General features: G+C 35.4%; 1 protein-coding gene across 1 annotated transcript; it reads left to right on the top strand.

The window, feature by feature from the left end:
• Positions 1-2,478: 2,478 nt before the first annotated feature.
• LOC307119505 (uncharacterized protein) lies at positions 2,479-5,652 on the top strand. The gene is made up of 6 exons (XM_079805828.1): positions 2,479-2,648; positions 3,850-3,905; positions 4,023-4,307; positions 4,413-4,445; positions 4,569-4,613; positions 4,791-5,652. Exons 1-6 carry the CDS (start codon positions 2,644-2,646, stop codon positions 4,970-4,972), a joined length of 606 nt encoding a protein of 201 aa, XP_079661954.1. The 5' UTR covers positions 2,479-2,643; the 3' UTR covers positions 4,973-5,652.
• The last annotated feature ends 8,162 nt before the right edge of the window (positions 5,653-13,814 follow it).

Genomic DNA, 13,814 nt, shown 5'->3' with positions numbered 1-13,814 from the left:
CCTTGTGTCTCTGAGCAGTTTGTTACACCTAGGCCTACAATATCTGGGGGGTATTCCAGAAAGTATGTGACATACCCGGGTATGTAAACGGATAACCTCAACTTTCGGTTCCAAAACTGGAGGTAACTTTCAGGGTATGTAAGTAGCCATAGCAACTCACTCTCTGAACATAACCAGATTATGTTCCAGGGTTAGTTTGCTTAAGAGGTATTCAGATGTGTGTAATATAATTAATATAGTTAAATTAATATAACTAAACTATTATTGTTATATAGTTACAATTCTAAAGCACTATTCAATATACGATTTAAAAACACGGCCTCATGAAGCTTCGAAGCGTTATGAATCAGTGAGCCGAATCATGATTCGGATCGCGTGTCAAACCAAACCGCCAAACTGCTGAAATTTGGCGATCCAAACTGCTGAATCAACTCACTGATTCATAACGCTTCGAAGCTTCATGATGCCGTGTTTTGTAATCGTTATTTAGGGTTTTTTTGCGCACAAAAACTATTCTCGCCAATTCATAAAGTTATTTTAGAACCACTGTAGTGAGATGGACTTTGTAACGACGTCTTTAGTAACTTTTAAGGGTCTTGAGAGTGAACCGTGCTATTGTGCCAATGGAGGCCTTTCAGAGCCATCAGATTTAAACTAAAATATCTTCATTTGTGTTCTGAAGATGAACGGAGGTCTGACGGGTGTCGAACGACATGAGGGTAAGTAATTAATGACAGAATTTTCATTTTTGGGTGAACTAACCCTTTAAGGCCGGACATTGGGCTTGACTGGGCTGCAGCTCCTGGCGATTTTAGTTTCATAGTAAAATAAAAAAAAAAGACTATTAGTTCATTTATTTCAATAATTGAATCTTTCTACATTAAAATGTCACATTTTAAAACTTTAATCTCTTAACACAATTTATGCAATTATAATTTATGATTTATTGGGGGTGGGGGGCGTGGGGTGGTCTTGAGCCCCTGCCCCTTTAATCGTGAAAGTGCCCTTTTCGATCGCACCGCAGTGCCCCCGCGAACGCGATTTAACCAACACCCCCGCAGCTGAGAGAGCACATCCTGCTTTTTATTTTTATTTACTTAATTTTCCTCTAAACTTTGACAAAGCAATGTTGCATATTAATTGTTCTAGGAATCTCTTTTATTTTATTTTTATTTTATTTATGCTACTCCATGATGTTTGTAGCGTAGGTAGGGCCCAAATATAAACTCAAGCCCATGGGCCCCTTGTTCCCTGTGTCCTGCAGTAGCTTGCTTTTCTGTTAAAATTAACAGTTTGTTAACGTAGCCCCTATTAATAGTAAAACAAATAATTTATCGAGAACATATGTTGTGATGTGTAAACCATTTCATGAAAATCTATGTAAATGCAGTTAGAGGAGGAGCTGGACGTAATTTTGGGGGGGTCATGGTGGTCAGGAGGACCCACCCCCTCCGAGAGTTGTCCCCCCTAAAAATATCATTAAAAACCACTTGTAGCATATTGAAAATTATATAATGATACTGTAAAAAATTGTTTGTTTTTTTTTAAGTCTGTACATTTTCCGTTTTTAATTTTTACAGTGTATACTCAAATAATTGTGCAAGTAGTAAAACAATACAAATGCAAAAAAAAAAAATTTTAATAAATGCCTTTTAAGTTTAGAAACATTGAGTCCCCCCTCTCTTGCCTCACAGTGGTTTGGTCCACCGCGCACCTCATCTATAAACAAGTCCTGTGAAAGAGCACAGTTCTTCAGTGGTTTGAACTCCAGTAAGTAACGTTAGCTGTTAAGGCTTTATTTTATTCACTTAAAATATCGGGTGAAGTGATTCTTTTCTCTTTAATGTATGAGTTTCTTTGTTCTGTTGAACACACAAAAAAAGATATTTTGAATGATGTTTGTAACCAAACAGTTGCTGGACCCCATTGACTTTACAGACGATGCAGAGTTAATAATAAATTAGCAATGACAAAAAATGATGATAACCAATGTATTTTTTCCGAGATTGTTTGATAGCTTGTTGTAAGCCAACCACTACACCTAACACGGCGATAAGCATTTGTGTGAACTGATATTAGGCTAATATCGTAGATCTACCGCTGTTAGGTTTTGCTCAATAGCTATGTGGAAGCAGCAAGATAATTTAATACCTAAATAATATTACTGCGTGGCACCCCTATGATAACTCATATTTAAACAACTATCGTTTTGTGTTGTCGACCAAAGCAAATAAAAACTGATAGAAGAATTTTTCAGTGCACCAGACATTACCCTTCCTTAAAAGTACGATTTTGGCTATATTACTCGGGTCCCCTGCCCTGCATACAGTAGCTTGCTTTTCTGTTAAAATTAACAGTTTGTGAACGTAGCCCCTTTTAATAGTAAACAAATCATTTATCGGGAGCGTTTATGCTATGATAGGCTAAACCATTTTCAAATTAAATCTATTTGAATGCAATTAGAGGAGGAGCTCGATTACATTTTAAATAATGTTAGACAACCAATAAGGTTTTCTGTTTGTATTTCCTGATGCATAAGGAGAGAGATCTTCACACAAAGTAATTCAGAGGATATAAGTCTGTTAAGAAGAGGAACTGGGTGGTGATTTTTCGACATTTGGACCGAACTCATGATAGCACGAAATGCTGTGAGTATAGGCTATAGTGAGTATAGGCTACAGACTAGCACCGGCTACTTTGCAGAAGAGCTCGAGATCGACCACGTTTTGCTGTATTATTTCACATCGTCCGCGAGAGTCCGAAACTGCGCGGATGGAAAATACATACAGGAATTGATTTGAATATTGAATAATAAACTCCATTTAATACATCGCTTAGCCTATACCGTGTTTTGTGGGTAGCCTATATGGGCATATAATAACCCGGTGCGCACAACCCTCGACCTTTTGCCGAAGGTTCTGAATGTATTTTTTAAATTGCCCTCTAATTTGCGTGCTCTTAATACGCAGTGGATTTAATAATTCATTTCTGGATATAGGCTACACTAATATTGATTTAACACCATCAGTTTGACTGGGAATCCGTCTAGTAAAAGGATCTGTTTTAATATCGATTTAATGTTCATTAAAGCTAATAAAAAAAATTAAAAAGCAGTTGTTGTTTTTTCTTGTTAATATTTTGTCCATGATTATTTGATGATGATCCAAAGACCTCTGGTAAAGACCTCTGGTAAATTAAATTACATATACTTACATCAGAGGGGGAATTATTGCCATACAATGTTTCGGTGGACTCGTGGGACTTATTGCTGTGGTTTTATTGCTGGTTTTCTTTTTCAAAAAATACAAGTCAGGATTTAAACTGCTTCACAAAGATATACCGAGTGACTGTTAAGCCAGAGCATGATTTTAAATGTAATGATGACACAACAGCTTACCATAAGGATGAGCTTCAGAACCGAAGCGTTAGAATAAAATTAAGATTCATGTCAGGGCACCACATGTTCATAATTCTTCTGAGATCAGCAAAGAAAAGCTATGACCCAAGTTATGTCCTAATATTTCTAAACTACATTTGCCATTTCATTTGTTTGATATGGTGCAAATTTTCTTTCTCTTACTGTTTGTGGATGTTTTGTCTTTGCTTGGTGCCTTTAAAGTCCTTGGCATAACAGAACATAGGCTATATTATTTAGACAGTTAAGTTGATGATTAAAATTAGAGACAATTTGCGGTGTGAACAAAGCCCTTGTTTCATTTGCTGGTAAAAAAAAAATATATATATTCTCATTATCAGGTATTATCAGGACAAGCAAATATTACCCTTATAATTGTTTTTCTTTAACTACTAGATTTCATACATACTTAAATAAACATCTTTAAACTGCAGGTTTAACGGCATCTTGTGCATCCTTCTGGTGATTTCCATCAGCACAGCAAATAGTGGTAAGTTTATACACAAACAATGCACGTTTGAGGTCTTACAGAATTACTTCAATTTAAAAGTCTGTATCAGGTCAAATTGATTGTTAACGAATAACGTAAGTTCTGTTTTGTATTAAGGTTCCACGGTAGGTTGTAAGGGTGGGCAGACAACATTGTCCTGTCTGGAAACAAGTACTGAGGGCAAAGAGAAGATAAATGCACTTTGGAAAAAAGGATCTGGTGAAAGGGTGATCTGGAAATATTCTGGACATAGCAAAAAAGGAGACACTTTCAAGAACAGGAAAGTACATTTGAATGCTGATTTATCTCTTTCCATTGATGGATGTGATCAGTCAGATCAAGGCATATATATTCTCTGCATAAATGGAACACCAAGCTGTGAAGTTAGGCTATTTGTCACAGGTAAATAAGTCAAAGCAATGTTCTTATTTTTAATTTAAAAAATATTTGGCATGATGCCATTAATTAAAGGTGTCCTTAAAAATACAATTTGTATTTTTTTTACAGACTCCGAACAATGTAAACCAAAAACATCCACAGGTTTGTCTCATTCACATATAAGAATTAATATTTTTGTGTAAATAAAACAGTTTCACATGTTTAATGCTTTTAGATGCATGAATTGAGTGAGCAACACCGAATTGAGTTTTTATCTTTCCACAGAACAATCAACTAAAAGCCATATGTATGCTACTAAGGAGAAACAAGGTATATACAATTATAGAAGGTTTTGTGTGTGTTTGAGTGTGTGTGTGTGTGTGTGTGTGTGTGTGTGTGTGTGTGTGTGTGTGTGTGTGTGTGTGTGTGTGTGTGTGTGTGTGTGTGAGCTATCACTTTGCTTCCTCTGAGTATTTATAATATATGCTTTTCCCCTTTCTGTCATAGCTTCCACTGATGGAAAACCCCAGCAAACTGAAAATACTTACATCGGAGGGGGAATTGTTGCCATACTATGTTTCGGTGGACTCGTGGGACTTATTGCTGTGGTTTTATTGCTGGTTTTCTTTTTCAAAAAATACAAGTCAGGATTTAAACTGCTTCACAAAGATATACCGAGTGACTGTTAAGCCAGAGCATGATTTTAAATGTAATGATGACACAACAGCTTACCATAAGGATGAGCTTCAGAACCGAAGCGTTAGAATAAAATTAAGATTCATGTCAGGGCACCACATGTTCATAATTCTTCTGAGATCAGCAAAGAAAAGCTATGACCCAAGTTATGTCCTAATATTTCTAAACTACATTTGCCATTTCATTTGTTTAATATGGTGCAAATTTTCTTTCTCTTACTGTCTGTGGATGTATTGTCTTTGCTTGGTGCCTTTAAAGACCAATGATGAGAACAAACGCAATACAACCACAAACAGTAAGAAAAAGAAAACTTGCACCATATCAAACAAAAGGGTGATGGGCAAATGTAGTTTGGACATGTTGACAATCTGCATCTGCCTCTTAATGACAACTGTTAAAATGAGAACTGTAAATATTTACACAAGTTTAACTCCACACATTATATCATTTCTACCTGTGAAAGAATTATTAGACACTGTTTTAGCTCTAAATAGGAAAGTAAAGGAGCTTCTGGAATTAATCTGGGTGGAGACGCATCTTTCAGTTACTGAAAATGTATGGGATCAAGCTGTTACCTCACATTTTTATCTTGGGATATTATGTATATTATATATATATTATGACTGGCTGTTATACAGCTTCTTCTTTAATAAAATAAATATACATAAATGTAATCCTTGACTTTTGTTTTATTTACTACATGTGTGCAGAGTTAACAGTATAACGTCTCACATTATGGTGAACCAAGCCCACAAGACTAAATATTGTGTTACCTGTAACAATAAGTCTTATAAGTCTCTGGCAAGTAATAGCATGTAGATGTTTTTGTCTTTGTGCTAAAACACGCAAGCTTAATATGAATACAGGTGTTTTATACAGGCTTGTTTAAAGAGGCCTGTTTGATAATAGCCTCACCCTACACACAAGCTGCACATTTTAAAACTGGAATAATTAAATATATTTACAATGACAAGACAGAAAAGGTTTTCATCTAATTATATTCCAGGCTTTTGTAACTGCCTCCTAGCAAGGTAATTTTATTATTGACTGCCTCATAAGCACATTTGTCTCTGTGAGTGGGATCTGTCAATTATTCCTTATTATTTAAGAGACTTTGTTCAAACTGAAACTGCTGAATGATCAAGACAAGGATTTACTGTAAACAAACAGCCTGGAAAAAAGTCCCCAACAGCCTGGAATGATAAGCATGGCGTTACTCGAGTTAATCAACAACCATCAATGATTAACACATTCATCATGACTTCATGTTTATCGTTCCAGGCTAATGAGGAAGAATGTTTTTCCTTTTCGAGATTGTTCCTCTTAAAAAATGTCTTCCTTATTCACTATAACTTCTCTTTAATTTAAAATGCAACTTCAAAAACTGAACCATGATATAGATTCTACATCTATAGGATAGAATTGGATAGAACTGGACTTTATAAATCCTCTGGGGGGAACTGAAGTCATTTAACAATCACTGAATATAAACAAAATATACTGTATAATGTGCAATCAATATTTTCTAGAAAAATACTTATTCATGCAAAGATTGTGCAAATATTGAAGCTGAGAAAAAGTTGTTGACAATGTTCAGACAAGCTGCACATCATGCACAATGACTAAGCTAATTTATGTCTATTGTATAGCACTTTTGACAAAACACGTCAAAGCAGCTTTACAGAACATGTATGTTTCAGTGTTTAAGATAAGATCTGTATTATTGTCTAAACACAGTAGGCAAGCCAGAGGTGACTGTAGGGTAAAATTATGAATTTCCCAGCAGCACAAACACACCACATGCTATAGTCATACATTCGTTTCAATGATTTTGGTGCGCAAAACCAAAGGAATACATAGCATTCTATGCCTCAGACATGAATCAGCCATTTGCACATAATGACATAGTACACAAGGCATCATCGGGGATAGGTTTCTTGGAATGAGTGCTGTGTAACTCCCTGGTAAACATGTTATGTAAATAGGCCTGCCTCATGAAAAACTTATGAAAACTGGTTTCCACCATGTAAATTAAAATGAGCAATATATAATATATTCAATGCACTGAATTGTTTTGAGGCAGCTATATTTCTTTCTATCTTTCACTAAGTTATGGTGTCAATGAAAAAACAATGCAGCTTTGCTGGAGGTCATATTGAACCTTGTGATGGTTGCATAAGGTTTCATATTTCATATTTAAAATGTTAGAAATGTTATATATATATATATAAACTTTAATGAACAACAAATTATTGTAAAACCAGTTTATCAGCATCAAGTGTGTTTGCTATCTTTCCTAATATGTCATGAAAGAAGGCTGATGGGTTTACATTTGCTTAGAGTGTATTTGTTTTCTTAGAAACCAGGTGTGGGCGTGTGGCAGCCACGAAACCTGATCTGAGCTGGAGATCTGAACCCCACAGAGAGATCCATTTCCATTGTATTCATTAGCAAGAGAGATATACATCTCTAATTTTTAAATAAAGCATTTACATTTATGCATTTGGCAGACACTTATCCAAAGCGACTTAGTGCACTTAAAGCATGGTCATATTGTTTGTCCTTCTGTTCTGAATGGGTTAAAGTATGACAAAAAACAAAAAGATAGGTCAAACAAGTATGGTTAAACCGGTTTAAACAAAACAGAACATTCTGTAAAACGAAAGTTAAACATTATTTATTGTTGTTGAATGCATTTACGTTAACATTAATGGACCGTGGATTTCTTTGAATAAGTTTGATCAGTCAACACTATCCAGGCTATTTTGTAATGGTTTAAAGTTCACTACTGACTTAATTTAGCACAACACTTCTTGGAAACAGAAACTTGGGGGGGGTGGCTTTCCTGTAAATCACATGACTGCAGCCTTTCATCTGATTGCACGTCACAAAAACAATTATACAAGTCACAGCCAGTTTCTGTTTTATTTGCTTCTTTTCAACATATGTTACATACGCTAACTTTCAAGTACACACACACACACACTTATATATGCTCAACTTAAGTCTCTTATTTCATATGCATATAAACAAGCTCAGATCTAAACAAATAGAAATATGCAGTTACAAAAAGAGGAAGAAACACATAAGCTTACACGATATATGACTAGCCAATAAAAACATTTAAATTTAATTCTGAGATAATAAAGTATGTCTTTCTAGCTAGTAGCTATCACTCCTTAATGCTGTTCAACCCAAATGGAAAAACACTACAATTAGTGCACAAGTAAAATATTTATTTTAATACTACACAGTCCAAATACTTTTGGTCTTGGTAAGAAGTTTACCATAACTTTGTTAAAAAGAAATTCTGTCAGAAAGTTGAATATGTATCCACACAGTATACACACAGTCCAAATACTTTTGGTCTTGGTAAGAAGTTTACCATAACTTTGTTAAAAAGAAATTCTGTCAGAAAGTTGAATATGTATCCACACAGTTGAAACAGCTGAATGCATTCAACGGTTTGCACGCATGCCACACCCAACAAACAATGGAAGTGGAACAGACAAACATCAGATGGCGCATACACACTAGGGCTGCAGGCAGCTGCACGATATTGGAAAAACTGACATTGTGATCTTTTGTTTTTCTGCGATATAGATTGCGATATAAAAACAATTTCACCAGATGATTTGAATAGCTCTATTTGGAAAGAATTAATTATTCTGGGATGACTGCTGTGATGTAGGGGAGTGCATCTGCATAGAAAAATACAATAGAACAAAGTTACAAATTAAATAAGCAGTGCTTTATGTTTTTCAGGTAACTAACTGTATTCAGGTACAAGCATAATCAAATGTAAAATTACTGTAAAATTAAATATAACTAATTGATGCAATTGTGTTAAAGCTACAAAAGTATGCTGTTATGGTTGACATTTAAAAGAGTTTCTGTTATGTTGAAGTTTTTGTGCAACATGGTTACCATTGTGCTGAAGAGGGAGTAGATGCATGAAGATAAACACATTGACTATAACAACAAACACCTTACTTTTTCATTAAATTTACATAATAAATAACAAGTAACATGCTAGGCCTAGCTGTTGATTTTAAATGAAAAAGATCAGATTAATTGGTTCCAAGGCCAACTTAATTTGAGTTACAATCAACTTAATGGTGTTTATGGTGAACATTATATCATTAAAAGTTGTAATGACCCAAAAAGGTTGATGCAAACAGTATTTTTTTTTTTTTTGTTGACAATTTTTAAAGTGATTTTCATGAAATTACATTGACGTTACGCCTGCCAAAAACTTGAACCATCCCTCAAAATGAATCGTCTGCAAACCACCACTGTACTGCACAATAAAGCACACGCATACTGTGCTGCACTCTAGAGGCACATATTGCAAATACAGTATCTACATTAACATGAACCCTATAATGTGAGGCAGTACTGTTGGAGCTCATGTAAACAATACTGTAATTATATTAATGTAATAATGCTCACAATTAAAGTAACCAATAATTGCCGTCACACTTAAACGTCTAACATTAGTTTATCACTTCGAAAATTATAGGCCTTGCTGCAAACCAATGTTGGCCAATACTGTTAGCTTCGAGCTAATTTAATTTAATCTGAATTTAAGATGCTAAAAAAAACATATCATCTGAAAAAAACAAATATCCGGCATAGCCAAAAGAATTTTAAAGATCACAAATGTCTATCACTTTATAAACAAAAACATTCAGGCCTAACGTTAGTAGTTGAAGCTGTACAAATAACTAAGACTAGCATATTCCCTCATATACATGGGAATATTTAGTAGAGCATATACAACAGCAAATAACAATAAACATCGTTGTTACTTTTATTGAGGCTATATAATCTTATTCCTCAACGGAACCGCTGGTTTACCTCGAGATGAAACTGCATTAAAAGTCCAAAACACGCCTTTTACGCTTCCCTTGCTTTTATATTGGTCCACTGGTTCCCTGCAAACTATGAAGTTAAAATAAAAATCCACATGACGTTCTTCCAAAGTTCCAGTTCGCAAAGTGTGTAACTTAACGTCATGCTCATCCCAAAATGTGCTAACGTTAGCCTACTAACGTTACAACTGAATCAGAACACAACTGAAGCCAGGCGTTCCTTCCTTTGTCTTTCTAGTTTTCTCTCGATAACCCAACATAACAGAAGTTGTTATCTCAGGATCTCTTACTTTTACGCTTACTTTTCACACGAAAAAAATGAACGTCACTCACAATTTCTTAGCTGCAAGCTATATAATCACTCTCTTACAACTATACAGACGTCCGGATCCCTCGAGGTGGTTGACAAATGAGACCATGTTAACATCGTTTCCACCCGGTGTTAAGACGCGATCCTTCTGCGATCCGATCACAAGAGGTCCTTGGAGACCCGTTGCTGTTTCGAGTTGTTTTGAGTTTTACTCCCGTCTCCAAATGCTTTTCCCCTGTGACCACTTGTGCTTGCAAAACCTCCGTTCCTCTGACGTCACTTCCGCGTGAGCGCGGGAAGATTTATCTATATATTTTCTACAGCAGTCTGGTTATAATTGTGAATTAACAGCTAAAGATGTTATCTTATATTTTGAATTACTAAAGCCATCTGTCAATTTTATGATGAATGATTTTATTTGGTAAATTTCATAATTCATAAAAGTAAATGGAATAATTCTAAACCCTGTTTGAAGGTCTTTATGACTGATTTTCATTTGTATATTGAGTCTGAAATACATTGATAAAAAAATGTAAACATACACTTTTATTCGTCAAAGCATTGAAGTTACTTGAAAAATTGAAGTGGTATATGCTGTCTTTTTTCTTGTTTATTTATTAGTTTATTTGATTTTTTTATTGTACTTTTTTCTTTATACAATGTAAACCCCTTTTTTTAATGTGTTATCTTTTTTGATGTCTTGTTAAAAGTGTAAATGTTGTATGTTTTGTTTGTAAGTTCTAAAAAAAAATACAAAAAAACTTGCTCCCTTTAAGCTCTGGGACCATTTTTGGGATTTCCGCCTAGATTTGGCCTACCCAAATTGAAAAGCTTCCCATACCCACATACAGTGTCTAAATACACAACTTTGGAGTCATTTTACAGGAAACCCTTTGAAGTTACATAAACCACTGCTAAAAGTGATAAACATGTAAGTGTATGTTGTCTAAGCTGTAATAACCCACCCTGCAGACAGTTTTGGCTGTTTCCACAAGATTCCAGAAAATAATAGAGAATAAATAAATATTGCATACATGATCACAAAAATCTTTTTTCCAGTATTTTCTGGAATGGAAACAGCCAAAAGCTCAGACATATACTTAAATGTTTATCACTTTTAGCAGTGTTTTATGTACCAACGAAAACTTGCTCCCGACCATGTTAGGTTCACAGAGTAAGTTACCATGGTAATTGACTCTGATTACAAGTTACATCTCTTTCAGAAACAGGTGTAATAATTTCACTTTTGGGCCCACCCAGGGACGCCAATTATGTAGTGATTTAACCTTCGTCCATCCAAGGACGTTAAGTAAGGTAGTGATTGGTACTCACGCCACCGCTGACGTTGTGGTTTTGGATCACACGTCACATAAGGTCTGGTTATGAGTACATCAGATGACCACCTTCCCCCTCTCTTAATTTGGGACACTAGTCAAGGTATTTTACCTTGGCTGTATGAGAACACTCCAAACAGGAGGCGGTTCAATCATTTTAGATTGAATGTAAAGTGGGGAGAGTTGGTCAGCTGATTTATCTGAAAGATTGGTGAGATTTCTAACTTGTAGAGCCTCTTCTGTATTATCAGCACAAGTAAGACACAGTTGTAACAAAATAGATTTTATTAACAAAAGATAAACAAGAATAACTAACACAACTACTAAATGAATACAATCAATGATAAAGGAATAAAGTGCATAAGATACATAAAATACATGTGATTAAGTTGAGTGTGGCTATGGAAGAGTTGCGTTATCTTATGGAAAGATAAACTGTTGTTTCTCTGAAACTAAGGTGAAGAACCTTATTATGCATCAAACAAATAAACAAAGATTATTTGTTATTAACTAGCATCAGTTAAATTACCTCTAATGTAAATTAGAAAATCATATACTGATAATATACAACAATGCCAAGGTTTCTGGAAAGAGGTTTGGTTAAGCAGAGGTGGACAGTCACTAAGTACATTTACTTGAGTACTGTACTTAAGTACACTTTTTGAGTATTTCCTTGAGTAGTATTTTTTCTGGAAACTTATGACTTTTACTTCACTACATTTGAAAGAAAGACAAATATCGTACTTTTTACTCAATTACATTTCTATCAAGACCTACCCTCGAAGTAGAAAGTCGTAGCCGCTTTGAAAGTCAGTGGATGACTTGTTTTCTTCTTAAAAACGTGATTCATTTTATTTTTGTTTTTTGCAGACAGCCTATCAGTAATCACTCTTGTTAGGATCACATGAAGTTCAATGATTTCCAAGTATTTTTTGAACACTAATCAATTGATGGCAAAATAGAAGGCGGCAGTTCCCAGACGCAGTGCGCACAACCATAGTCATACTTAAAAGTTAAAATTGCAGAAGAGCAGACGTGGATACGTCTGAAAAAGTGTGACGGCACTAAAGTGCACACAGAAAGCTGCCTCTCAGACGCCAGACCACAAGTACTGAATTTTAGTCTATTGAAATCTAAAATCTTATTATAGTCAAAAGACTGACTAAAACTAAATCCAAATTTGCTGTCAAAATTAACACTGGTATGAAGTATGATTGGTCAAATGATTTTTAAAGATTTACCCGCCAAGTTGCCATAGCCTTGAGGATACAGCGCTAACGCATAGGTAATGTTCGACAATGATGTTAGTTAGCATGCAGAAAAGTAGTTGGGCTAATAATGTTAACTGAAGTCCTTTCAGAAATATGTTTTTACATAATCCTATCAAATAAACACAATGTGGAAACCTTTATTTTCTAGTATGATTTTGACTTTGATAAGAGCTTTGTAACTTTTAAGCAAGTATTTAAATGAGCTCAAGGTATGCTAGCATGTCGGATGGAGCATGACTGGCTTAAACCACCATGATCGAACAGCGTGCATTCATACAACAATGCAACGATAATAAAATAATGCGTTTACTTTTACTTTTGACACTTAAGTATTTTTAAAAGCAAGTACTTCTGTACTTTTACTTAAGTAAAAATATATCTTTACAACTTTCACTTGTAATGGAGTAATATTTAACCAATAGTATTTTTACTTTTACTCAAGTAATGGAGTTGTGTACTTTGTCCACCTCTGTGGTTAAGTGATATTTACGTTCCACTTGGTTGAGTAAACAGTCCGATGGAGGTGACTTCTTGGTCTCTCTGGCATGGAGACCCGGGACGTGCTGTAGTCGTCTCGCTGGACTAAAACTCTGAACGTAGTTATTGTTAATGTCTCTTTCCTCACAGGCTGGAGGCTCAGAACGTGGTCGGGTGCCATATCTGTTGCTGCCTCACAAGCTGTAGACTCAGATCCTTGGATCTTTTGTTGTCTCTCTGGATTAACCAGAGGCTCAGAACTTGGTGTTCTGTCACAGTCTCATCCTCGCCAGACAGACTCAGAACTTGTTGAACTGTTACAGTCTCATCCTTGCTGGGGAGACTCAGAACAAGGTGTGTCAGTTGAAAGGGTACCTTTATCCTTTTCTGAATAGGAGGAGATTGCAATTTGGCACTTCTCCATTCCAGTGTTGCGATTGGCTGCTGGCATCAGAGGGGGCTCACCGTGTGGCCCACCCTCCTTTCTCCTGTGGAACTCATTTGCATACTGTACACAGTTAGAAGTCTTTAAAGTGTCTTTAAAGTTTACCAATGCATTTCTCACTTTC

The sequence above is a fragment of the Gobio gobio genome, assembly GCF_949357685.1.
Source record: "Gobio gobio genome assembly, chromosome: 23".
Lineage (NCBI taxonomy): Eukaryota > Metazoa > Chordata > Actinopteri > Cypriniformes > Gobionidae > Gobio > Gobio gobio.
The sequence above is the reverse complement of the archived record's forward strand: the minus strand, read 5'-3'. Positions and strand labels throughout refer to the sequence as shown.